Here is a 13126-nt window from a genome sequence, read left to right as displayed (position 1 = left end):
ATTTAAAGGGTTTTTTTCTTTTTCTTTTTCTTTTTTGTTTTTTCATTTAAAGAATGTTTTCTGACTGTAGTGGAACTGAGTGAGAGACCCATAATGGAAAAATACCTGGAAAACTCCTCAACATTTGTAATCCAAATAACACATTTACAAATAATCCATTGACCAAAGAACTAATCAAAAGGAAGATTAGACTGAATGAAAATTAAAGTGTAACACTTCATAACTTGTGGGATGCAGGATTGTCATCACAGGGAAATTTATAGTACTAAATACTTATTTTTGAAAAGAAGAGTTTCAAATCAGGACCTAAACTCCTACTATCCAAGTGAAAAGAAGAAAGCATATTAAATCCAAAATAAGCAGAAAATCTGAAATAATAAAGGATAAGAACAGAAATCAGTATAATAGGAAACAAAAAAACATTTGGGAAAATCAGGAAAAGCAAAAACTGTTTTTTGAAGTCATTAGAATTGATAAACCTGTAACCTAGCTCTGGAAAAAGAAGAGCCCTCGGTTACCAAATCTCTTTCATCAGAAATGAAAGAGAGAACACTGCTACAGATTCCATAAATATTAAAAGGATATAAGAGAACCTTACGAATACCCTTATGGCTAGGAGTTCAACAGTTTAGATGGTAAAGGCTTATTACTTGAGTCAATTTAAGCTCTTTTGGAAGAAACAGAACTTGATAGCAGGCACATGGGTAGAGGAGGTCCAGGCAGCTGAGGAGGAAGAGAGCATGTGAATGAACAGGTTAACCCAGGTGCTCAGACTGCTACGAGGAACCTCCCCAGGCCCAGGGATGGGCAGTAGAAGGAGATGCTGGAGAGAGGCTTCTGAAGCCCACACTGATGGGATCTAGCCGACAGCCAAGCCACCTGATGACACTATGTCTCCTGTCTCCTTCCCATCCTCGTTCATCCTCTTCTAGGTGGGGCCCTATGACACAGTGCTGAGCAGGCTGGCTCTAGGCTTGAGTAGAACTGTGCAGCATGCAAGAGAGCAGTGTGGGTACCAGGCCAGCTTGAACAAGCTCAGTTTCCTTCAGAACACTGCCCAAGTTGCTCACGTGATTATGGATTTCCATCACCCAAGGCAGTGCCATAAGGTTCCTCTCTATCACCAGCTCACCTACAAAAAAGGGTAACTGAGCTGCCTACATCTTAAACTTATCTTGGGTTTTAGGGGCACCTGGGTGGCTTAGTGTGTTGAGCATCTTGCCTTCAGCTCAGGTCATGAACCCCAAAGCCCCAGGATGGAGTCCCACATGGGCCTCCCTTTGCCCCTCCCTGCCCCTTGTGAGTTTGGTCGTGCTCGCTCGCTCTCTCTCTCTCTCTGTCTTTCTCAAATAAATAAATAAATAAATAAATAAGTAAGTAAGTAAATAAAATTTTTAGAAGAATCACCTTGGGTTTTAGATGAAGGTCTTACAGAGTATTTAATTGAAAAATCATGATAAATATCACTAATATAACTGCTTTCACTTAATTCTCACCTTTCAAACACTTATTTTCAGCTGGAGAAAGTCTAATAAGTGGCCTATATTGAGCATATTTTCCAAAATGAAGATTCATAATAAAGTCAGTGTATCAAGTGTCTTAATTTAAAAAAGAATAGATAGGCAACTTGCATGTTTATATATCCCTACTACGCCTTTTATATAAATTGCATCTGTTTTTAACTTAAAACCTTTCTACTGAGAGAAATTCTGCTGGATTGAAGAAGCAGGTGGCTATGATGTGAACTGCCTTTGGAGAGGGACATATGTCAGGGAACTGAAGGAGTCTTCTGGGAGCTAAAGGCCACCGCCTACTCTCTTGCTCGCTTGCTCGCTCTCTAAATTAATAGTCTTTTAAAAACAGTAACAACAACAAAAAACACCTAAAAAGCATCATAAAATTACAAATAGTTGATCATGAAAATGCAAGCTCAAATAATCAGATTCATCTGTCAAATGTTCTGCTTACAAGTTTTGCAAACACTCAAGAGGCTGTAGCAAACAGATGAGCCTATAGGCCTGGGAGACTTGGTTGGGGCCACTGCCATGCAGATTATCTCCACCTTTCTCAACAGCCATGGGACTATATAATAAAAATTGAAGTTCATAATTGTAACCCATAGGCATTGTCTAATCCAGTGAAAAGTAAACAACAACAACAAAAAAGATTTTCTGGAATATCTAGAAGATTCAGTTGTTCAGAACCAAAAGTGCCCCCTTCCTGGGTAAATGAAGAGTCTAGTGTATTTTTTTCTTTCAAATCGATTAAATGACAAATAGTTGGAATTCTTAGGTGTTACTTCCTTAAAAGAGGAAAGTAGCATCTAATATGGGCAAATATGTATATATATTTTTTCTCAGTTTTGTAGTAATTATAAGCAGGTAAAAAGAAGAGTGCAGGGACAGAAACAGTACAGAAAGACCATAAAAGCATCCAGACTTTTCAATTGGGCTGCTAAAAATTTTGTATACTCCTCTTAGTTGCAAGTGATGCCAACAAAGAAAACAGTACATCTTCTTATGGTATCTATTTAACCTGAAAATTTGTGGGGGAAAATGTTATACAGTTTAACTGGTAATTAACATCAAACAATATGTTTATATTAAAACAAACACAGACATTTATGGACTAGCAAGTAATGTGTACAAATTTTAAAGATATACTGTGAGATTTAAATGTAGTTTTTGTAGTTGGCTGCTGTGGCTTATAGTCCCAGACCCATGAGAGTTTTAATTCTTTTATTGTAAAGAATAAAACTTCAGTGGGAAACTTTAAGAAGCATGTCTTAAGATATCAGATACTCCTTTAAAAAATAACCTTTATTAAGGTATACTTGATATATAATACACTGCATATATTCAAAATGCAGTTTGATAAGTTTTGATGTATGTATGCACCTGTGAATCCAGCCTAACAACCAAAATAATGAGGTTATCTGTCACCTGCAGAAGCTTCTTCATTTTCCTTTGTACTCTCTCCTTTCATCTCTCTCACCTCCTGTCAACTAGGCAGGTGACCTCAAATCTGCCTTCTGTTGGGACACCTGGGTGGCTCAGGGATTGAGCATCTGCCTTCGGCTCAGGGCATGATCCCGGGGTCCCGGGATAGAGTCCCGCATCGGGCTCCTCATGTGGAGCCTGCTGCTCCCTCTATCTGTGTCTCTGCCTCTCTCTGTGTGTGTGTCTCTCATGAATAAATAAAATCTTAAAAAAAGAAATCCGCCTTTTTTCATTATAGATTATTTTGCACTGTCAAGACTTTTATATAAATGGAATAATATAGTACGTGCTTTTTGTGGGAGTGTGTAAAATAAATAAACCTTGTTTAGAGCTGCCAGTACTTCCTTGGAAGGATTCAGACAGTGTCATGCTTCTACAAGTACAAATGGATCCCAGTTACCACCTGTAACTCAAAGAAATGAAGACACCTAGTGTCTTGGGCGAGCTATTGCAACCTAGATTCCCAGTCTGTTCTGCTCTTAGCCCATTGCGGGATGCTATGGTGGCAAACATCTATGCTCCTTAGTATCACGTGCTATTATGTGCAATAGCAAGCCGTGGTTTTAGCTCAGGCCACATCAGATGCCAGCCCAGCTTGGCCTACTCCTTCACAGTCTTTAAATTTGGCACATGTTCCCAAGGAGTAATCCTTACGAGCTCCAAACTTGGTGGTTAAGGAAAATTGACCCATGGATGCGAATGTTCAAATGAATGTGTGGTGAGGGCCAGTGCTAAATGAAGAGGATGTCACGGGAGGCTGGCTAGTTCTCTTTAGCACTGTATATTTCTTTTCTTCCTTTTGTCAGTTTATCATGGTAATGAAAGCCATGTTACTAGTCTATGTACAGCAAGTTGGATGATTTCCTGTTAGGCAAGAAAGAGGTCAGCAGCTGGCTCCATATAACATTGTCAGAGTTAACAATGATGGGAAACAAGTTTAATGCGAAGAAATGGATCATTTTATGGATGATGGGCTTGATGGTGAAGGTGGGGAAGATGCAGGTGAAGCTGTTCAAAAACCTGGAATAATGTCTTTAGGTGGGTTTTTTATCACTGCCATCTGTACTTCACTAATATCCAGAGGGGCTTCCACACGTCAGCAGTTAGACATGAAAAGTTATTGCACCCGAAGAGGAGGGTTTGACTTTAGGAAAGTGTTTTAAACAATAGTGCAGTTATATATGTTAACACATATATTAACATGTATAAACATATATGTAACCCTTTTATTATGTACAGAGATTATTTTAAAATTTAAGCTTGTACATATGAATATTGTAAGCACAAATGGATTAATGATCGTGTGATTTTTAAAGATTTTAAGAGAACATAGTGTAACAACATTGGTCTTCCACATTTTATCCAATTATGTATATTATACCAAGAAAGACATATTTATGGGTCTTATTTCTTAAAAGAGCTGCTTCACATGTAAATGTCTATAGTTAGTAGCTCATCCATTCAATGTGTAATTTAATATACTTTCTATGAATTATTCTGAGAGTTTTAAATGGATGATCTCATAGTTTTTCATGAAGAATGTCATTTACTTAAATGTGCTAGTAGCTTCTTATCTAGCCATAAGCCAAGGAACTTAGCAGTGATCTTAATTTTTTTGGATAAAGGACACCTATTTTAAGGCATGTGTTCCATCTATTGGAGTTAGTACCATAAAAAAAAAAGACAGTTCTTTAGTGGGATTAACAGTGATATATTTTATACAGGCATTATAAAAGGCAATGCTTTTATAAAATCAGTCATCCTAGAAATCATTACACATTATAAGAAAATTATGGACCAGTAACTCTCATGAGTATAAATGCAAACGTTCTTAATGAGATTTTAGCAAATGGAATCATCAATAAATAAAAAGGATAATATATTATGACCAAGTGAGGTTTATCCCAGGAATAAGTTATCACTAAATTGATAGATTTTTAGAAGAAAAAAATTCTATGATTATATCAATAGAATAAGAAAAGGCATTTGATAAAATTAGACACTTATGGTTAAAAGAATCTCGGCAAAATATAAATATTCACATCTTGATAAAGGGTATCTAGAAAAAAACTACAGTTAACACCATTTTTCTAATCTTAGAGAAAGATTAGAAAGTAGGCAAGAGGGCAGCCCTGGTGGCACAGCGGTTTAGCGCCACCTGCAGCCAAGGGCGTGATCCTGGAGACCCTGGATCAAGTCCCACATCAGGCTCTCTGCGTGGAGCCTGCTTCTCCCTCTGCTTGTGTTTCTGCCTCTCTCTCTCTCTCTCTGCATCTCTATAAATAAATAAAATCTTTAAAAAAAAAAAAAAGAAAAGAAAAGAAAGTAGGCACGAATGTCTGCTGTCACTAATCCAAGTCAAAATGATAATGGAAGACCTACCCAGTGCAATAAGGCAAGAAAGGTGAATGAACTGCAGATTGAGAAGGAGAAGTGAAACCATCTCTATTTAGGTCTGACTTATAGTCTATGTAGAAAATCTGAGAGAATCTCAAAAACAAAAGTCAACTGCTAGAAGTAATGAGTTCAGCAAGTTTATGAGGTCCAGATCAATATGCAAAAATCCATTATCTATTTGCAACAAATAATTAGAAGTAGAAACTAAAAAAAATACTATTTACAATAGCACTGAAATCATAAGGTACTTAGATATAAATTTAACAAAATATGTTCAAGATTCATACACTGAAAGTGATAGAATGAAAGAAATCAAAGAAGACCTAAATGGGATATATACCATGTTCATGAATATGGATTCACTCTTCCAGGATGTTTTTTCCCAAACGAATCTATAGATTCAATGTAATACCATTCAGAATCCTGGCAGATTTTTTCTCTTTGGTAGAAATTGAAAAGGTGATTCTAAAACTTTTCTATCAAGGCAGGAGAACTAGAGTTTTGGAAAAGAAAAAAGTTGGAAAGTTGACAGTAACTGATTTTAAACTTGCTATAAAACTATAACAATTGTGACAATATCTACCAAAAAGGTACAAAAGCATTTCAGTAGAAAAAGGATAGTTTTTCTCAATAAATTTTTGTTGGAACAATTGAATATCATATTCAAAGAGGGGGAAAAAAACCCGTTCATTGCTTCCAGAGCAGACGGCACATGAGCTGGTGTAAGTCTAAATAGTATTTACATACAAGCCTGGCATACGTCTGTCTCATTGTAGGCAGTTGATCAGCCTGTGGAAATTGAAAGGCTGCCTCTCTACCTAAAAAAATTTTTTATAAGAACTCTTGATTCCTACCTTACATCATGTATAAAAATTAAATCAGAACATAAAGTAACTAAAACTATACACCTTAGACTATAAAACTTAAAGTATAAGGAAAAAATCTTTGTGCCCTTGTGTTAGCCAGAAGACTGATACATTAACTTTTTTTTTTGATAAGTTGTACTTCATCAAAATTAAGATATTCATTCAAAAGACATTCCTTTTTTTTTAAAGATTTTATTTATTTATTTATTCATGAGAGACACAGAGAGAGGGGGGCGGGGGCAGAGACACAGGCAGAGGTAGAAGCAGGCTCCATGCAGGGAGCCCGATATGGGGACTCTCTCCTGGGTCTCCAGGATCAGGCCCCAGGCTGAAGGTGGCGCTAAACTGCTGAGCCTCTGGGCTGCCCCTCAAAGGACATTCTTAAGAAAATGAAAAGACATGCTGCAGACTGGAAACTGTAGTTAAGAACTGTGTTTACACAAAAACTAGTCCATGACTGACTATAGCAGCTTTATTCATACTGGAATGAATTATGAATTCATTCGAACTGAGAGCACCAGAAATGTTCTTCATTTGCTAAATGGATAAACAAACCAGTATATGCATATAATGGACTCCTACTACTCAGTAATAAAAAGAAAGTAAGTGGCGGCCTGGGTGGCTCAGTGGTTTAGCACCACCTTCAGCCCAGGGCCTGATCCTGGAGACCTGGGATCGAGTCCCCATATTGGGCTCCCTGCATGGAGCCTGCTTCTCCCTTTGCCTGTGTCTCTGCCTCTCTCTCTCTCTCTCTCTCTCTCTCTCTCTCTCTGTCTCTTATGAATAAATAAGTAAAATCTTTAAAAAAAAAAAAAGTATTGATACATGTAACAACATAGATTAAAAAAATTTGTTGTGCTAAAGTCAAGCCAGACTCAAAAGACTACATATCATATGACTTCATTTCTATGACTTTCTGGAAAAGGCAAAACTATTGAGACAGTAAGCAAATAGTGATTGCCTGGAGTGGGAGTAGGGATTGGCTACAAAGGAGCATAGATAATTTTGGAGAAGGGTGATGGGACTGTTTTGTATCTTGATTTATGGTAGTAATATGACTGTGTGTTGATCAAAACTCACAGAAATGTACAAATGGGTGGATTTTATTAAATGTAAAAAACAACCAATAGGATAAGGAAGGGCATCTTACAAAGATGTCCAAGTCTTGAAAGCTTTGAAGGTGTCCAGGTGGGCAGTAGGTAGGAGCTCAAGGGACACAAGATTTGCAAAGACTTAAAGATAGAAAACATACAGAGTTTTACAAACTTTCCAGTACTTTGGAAAGTCCAAAGTCTAAAGATACACAGTGGGAGAGGTGACCAGAAAAAGTAGACTGGAGCCAACATTGGAAGGCCTCGATGTTTGGTAAAGAAGTCTTTGGTAAAGACTTTCATATTTAATTAGAAGACTTATATTGTTGCATGTTTTATGATCATGTCCACTATTTCTAAGCCCTGCAGGTATCTACCCCCCCTTGAAGCCTTTGAAAGAATGCCTTCTGTCCCATTTGCCCCCAGATAACTATGTGTCTCATCTTCTCATTTTATTCTGGTCTTTGTTCAAAGCTGCCTCCTCAGAGAGGCCTTCCCTCACCACCCTTTCAAAGGCAAGGCACCTCCTCCCATAATCTCCCTCTATGCCCTTTACCCTACTCCACGTATCCTGGTAATGCTCACTATCTCTTGATATTTATTCATGTGTTGAGTTGTTTACTCTCTTCCTTCTTTAAAATCTCTGTAAGAGCAGGGTCTGTCCATAATACGTCCTTGGATCCTGACACTTTTTGGAGTAAGTCATATATACAAAGGCCCTAAAGTGCAAATGACCATGACCTGCTGTAGGAAGGCAGCCAGTATGATGAGAGGGAGAGCGGCAGGCGATGAACTAAAGGAGATTGGCAGGGGCTAGATTACAAAGGCCCTTGTAGACCACAGCAAGTGGTTTGGTTTTTATTCTGAGTATAATAGGTAGCCTCCAGAGAGTTGTAAACTGGGAAGTGGATGGGGAGGGGCAGATAATAATACCTGGTTATGTTTATTCTAACGATAATTCTTGCTGCTCTATGAGGAATAGAACAGGACAAAAAGTAAAGCAGGGAAACCAGTTACAAAGGCCACTGAACAGTCCAAGTGATGAGATTGTGACTTGGATTGGGGGGCAGCAGTGAAGATGGACAGCAGTAGATTGAAGGCTTATGAATGTTGATGAATTGAGTATCAAATATTGGACGGAGAAAAAAAAGGCAAAGATAACTCCCAAGTTTAAGGACCTGAGCAACTGAGTCGGTGGTGGTGGCATTTAGAGATGGGAAAGTCTGAGGGAAATATAACTTGGATGAGGGGCTGGGGTAGAGAATGAAAATTTTTTTTATGTTTTTGTTCCATGAACACCAAGGGGCAGAGAGGCCTTTTTTTTCCATCTTAAAGTATTTTTAAATTGAGTTATGATTGACATAAAATAATATATTAATTTTTAGGTGTACAGCATAATTTTTTTTTTAAAGAACTTCAACTTCAGTATTTTTCTCTCTTTTCTTGGTGTCTTAGTTGGGCTACTATGATACAGCAGATAAAGTACCACAAACCAGATGCCTTATAAAAGAATGGAAATTTATTTCTTACAGTTCTGGAGGGTACAAGTCTGAGATCAGGCTGCTTGGTCAGGTTCTGGTGAGGGCTCTCTTCCAGGTTGCAGACTTGCTGAGACCTGGGCAAAGAGCAGGGGGTGGGAGAGGCTCGTACAAGGACACTAATCCCATTCATGACGGCTCCTACCTCATGACCACATCTAATCTAAATTACCTCTCTAAGGTCCCATCTCCTAATACCATCATAATTGGGGGCTAGGGTTTCATGACACAAATTTTGGAAGGAGACAGTCAATAACAGTTGAGAAAATGAAGGGCTTTTCATTAAGGGGAGGAAGTAAAGGGAGGGACTTAGTTTTTATCTTAGCAACTGCTCTGGCAGACCTGTGGATGATGGAAAGGTTTAAAATTAGGAGTGAGACCAGTGGGTGAATGAGGCAAAGAAATCCTGGGCCAACACTAGAGCAGTGAACACAGGAAGGAGTAGAATCAGTGGGACATGGTGACGCAGATCTCACAGGTGGTGGGAAAGGGTGAATCCGAGGTGATACTCCCATTCTTGCTCAGAGACATCCAAGCAGAACTGGGTTTGCGGGATGGGTAGAAGTAATTTTATCAGTTTGAATGAACTGAGTGGCTCTGACTTTGAGAATCAACTTGATTTTTCACTCAGTACTTGCACACAGCCCCCAGCAGCGTATCTGAGTAATATGGTCAGCTACCACAGGAGAGTGGGAGTGAAGTTGGTTGGAACTCAGAAAGCTGTAGTGGGGAGTCTGAATAAGGGGACAGCCCATGGTTTGCCTTGTGTCCTGTGTGCCAGTGTCTCATGAAGCAGCTGTGGCCTCTCAATGACCCCTAGCTGTATCAGATTGCATGTCCACTGGAGGAAGGATTCAGGGAGTACCAGGTATAGCTTAATGAGAAAAATCTCTCATCTTTGGAGGTGGCATGGAAATGGGGAGCCAAATGTGAGCAGCCTTTTCTATGGATGACACAGTCAGAGGTCCTGTGGAAGTATGTTTTGGGTGGAGCTGACTTCTCCCTAAGCTCTCATATAAGGGACTGTCTTACCCCAGACTCATATGCTACAGCTTCTTGTGGGTTCTGGGTTGGCTTCTTTCCTCATCTGGACCCTGACTGGTCCTGCTGACATGACTTTGTTTTGCTGTTCTCTGCTCGATGCATTTGCTATTTTTATTTTATTTTATTTTATTATTTTATTTTATTTATTATTTATTATTTTATATTTTTTATTTTATTTTTTTGTTTTATTTTTTATTTTATTTTTTATTTTTATTTTATTTTTTATTTTATATTTTATTTTATTTTATTATTTTATTTTATTTTATATTTTTGCATTTACTATTTTTAAATCCTACCATGGTCCCTTGTGTTTCAGCCTGAGAGGAAGTTCGGAGTGGTGGTGGTTGGCGTTGGCAGAGCTGGCTCTGTGCGGATCAGGGACTTGCGGAATCCACATGCTTCCTCAGCATTCCTGAACCTGACTGGCTTCGTGTCCAGGTGGCTGGCATTTGCCTTGTGCCTTGTAGTTCATGGCAAGACCAGTGAGATGAATTAGGGGTTGGGACACAGAGATTCTCCAGACCCCAAAGAGAGAGCGCCAGCTCCGGGGTCATTCCAGAGAACTGTATTCAGGGACAGCCCCAGAAGATCTCAAGTTTAGATGGGTCTGGGAGGTGGAGTGCTAGACCTGCAGCTGCGATGTACAGCAAGTCAGTCTCAAGGGGACTACGAAGACAAAGGCAGGGAAGATGAGAGCAGGGCCTGATGGTTACAGAAGGGGCACAGTGAACACTTGGTGGGTTGGCCTGAAGGAAGAAGGCTTTCGGTGTGTGCCACTTAATTGTTGTATCAGTTATCATAATAGGCATCCATGCAGTGGCCCCGGGCTTTAGGAGCCTTATCAGCTATTTGACATATATACTGTTATCAACCCCACTTTACACATAAAGAAACTGAGCCACAGAGAGGTTAAGTAATTTGCATAGAGCTTAAGACCTGCGCATGAACACAGGTTTATTTGATTCCAAAGCCCATTGTCTAAGCAGCATGTATTCTTTTCCCCTTGATAATTTTGAGCCTTACTTTTACCTCCTCTAACTTCATTTATTTCCTATAACTCAAACAAAACCACATTTCCTATTGTGTTTCTTCTTCCCTGACCCACACTCATTCGGCATCTTCCTCCACCACTTCTTACATGCACTGCCCACTAAACTAATACTATAGAATGTCATGTATGAGTATTAATTGTGAACGAGATGTGGGCACTGTGTTGGTGAGGAGGGGGGTGGGGAGCAGCTTAAGCACCTCTCTCTGCTTTTTTAGTGCTTTAGAGAAATCCAAGTATAAATAACTATTGTGATGGTCCATGCAGACCATCTGGGGCACTAGAGAGACCCAAAAGTGGTAGGAATCTGCCCTTGGTCAATCTTATCCCCTCAGTAAGATTTTAGGGGAGTTGCACATAAATGAGAGAGCAAAATTACTAGCCAGCACTGTAACTCCCATTGCACCCATACTTGAAGCTGTCTCATATACCCTGTTCCTCGTGACCTACGTGCTAAGACCTACCGTCTCCCCAAGAAGCCTAACTTGAAATCCTAAATTAGATGAACCTTGCCTTCATTGAATTACCCACCTATACCCTCAAGCACATTTCTCAGGTTAGTCTTGTATTGTTACTATATATATGCACGTATCTTCCTTCTTCTCTGAGACTGTGAGTGAAGTCTGGTAGTCGTAGTGTTTGGCCAAATGCTTGGATCTGGCTGTGATCCTAGAGACCATTTCTCACGAGACCAAAAGAGATCAGTTGTTTTTATTTTAGAGGTGGAGTAATTCAGACTGTCATGTCATCCGGCCTGTTAACGGTAGTGTTGGCACTCGATGCCAGGTCTCTTAACTTAAACCCTGAGGCTGTTTTTCTCACTCTGGTGGAAAATGCCCTGGAAGTGGGAGGGAGGAAATAAATTTCTTCATTTCCAAAAGCTAGTTATCAGGACATTGTTGGGAAGAGAGGAGACGGATGGTGCTCATTTATTTGGTATTCTATATACTTTTGAATTGCATTTCTATTACTCTCAAATAGACGAGAGCTTGGGAACATTGATGAAGTCCAGCAGATTTCTTTGGAAGATGCTCTTTCCAGCCAGGAGGTTGAGGTTGCCTATATCTGCAGTGAAAGTTCCAGCCACGCGGACTATATCAGGTAGGTTTTCAGTGTTGGTAGTCCTTACCTTGCACACTGGGCAGGAATATAAAAATGACTGGGGGCAAGCTGAAATCTCTCAAAGGAATCTTAATAACTGAAGGAAAAAGTTGCAGGAGGCCATTACCTTTAAAAATTGTCAAAATGCGAAAAATTCTTACCATTCATTTTAAATGTATAAGGAAATGAAAACCATGTAAAACTAATATTTACTTAGTACACTGTAACTTAAAACAATACAAAGAATTAAAGTTGTTTTCTTTATAAAAATTTTATTGACAGTAATTTGAATAGTGCTTGTCTTTTGTCGTAATAGGATATGTAGCCAACATCTTTGATGTGCTTTGGCAAATTGTCACAATCCTTTCTAAGTTTGAATCAGCTTCCAACATTTTATCCCTTGTGCTTTTAATATTGTTAAATATCTCTGAGAGTTCCCTTAACATGAAGTGTTTTTGCCATGAGAATAATGAGGAAAAAGTAGTGGTGGCATCGAAGAGGGGAGATGACATTATAGAGCAAGAGAAGTGATATGTCCCTCCTCCCCACTTTCAAATGCAAAGCCTTAGAGCCCTTCAAGCATTTGGTGGGACTGAGCCTGGAAGGAGGAGCCCCACATGGGACCAGCAGCTAACCAGGCAGTTCCAGCCACTTCCCTGAATCTCACTTACCCTCTAGGTCCTTGCATTAAATTGCAGGTGCCAGCATGCTGTTCCCTGGAAGTAAGCTGCTCCCTCCTTGTCACTTCAAGTCTAGTGTGGAAAGAAACACCTTTCCTTGGTTCCCTCCACCCTTCTTTGGCACCAGAGTATATTTCCTTAAAAAGGTGATTTTGTTATTCTCATCTTATAAAGTTTGTACCTTAGGAGTATCTGGAGAATAAAATCCAGACTTCTGAACATAGCATTCTACATTCTTCACAGCCAGGCTTTCAGCTACTTGTATGACTTTGTTTCCTTCTACTTCCTGTAGTCTACTCCCCTGCCATGCTGAAATTCATACTATTATCCAAATGGACAAATCTCCATAAAGCACCCAAACC

The 13126-nt window shown here is 39.3% G+C and overlaps 1 protein-coding gene across 5 annotated transcripts in view; it reads left to right on the top strand.

The window, feature by feature from the left end:
- The window catches only part of BLVRA (biliverdin reductase A), a 76341-nt gene that overhangs the window by 41462 nt on the left and 21753 nt on the right, over positions 1-13126 (top strand). For 4 of the 5 annotated variants that reach the window (XM_055301342.1, XM_055301343.1, XM_055301341.1 and 1 more), the window contains 2 exons: positions 10252-10373; positions 11965-12084. In XM_055301342.1, coding sequence (XP_055157317.1) covers positions 10252-10373; positions 11965-12084 — 242 coding nt within the window. The remainder of the gene's footprint in view (positions 1-10251; positions 10374-11964; positions 12085-13126) is intronic. The other variant, XM_055301345.1, reaches the window with a different exon arrangement.

The sequence above is a fragment of the Nyctereutes procyonoides genome, unplaced genomic scaffold (assembly GCF_905146905.1).
Source record: "Nyctereutes procyonoides isolate TBG_1078 unplaced genomic scaffold, NYPRO_anot_genome, whole genome shotgun sequence".
NCBI classification, from domain to species: domain Eukaryota; kingdom Metazoa; phylum Chordata; class Mammalia; order Carnivora; family Canidae; genus Nyctereutes; species Nyctereutes procyonoides.
Note: the sequence above shows the minus strand (reverse complement) of the source record. Positions and strands in the feature narration are given on the sequence as shown.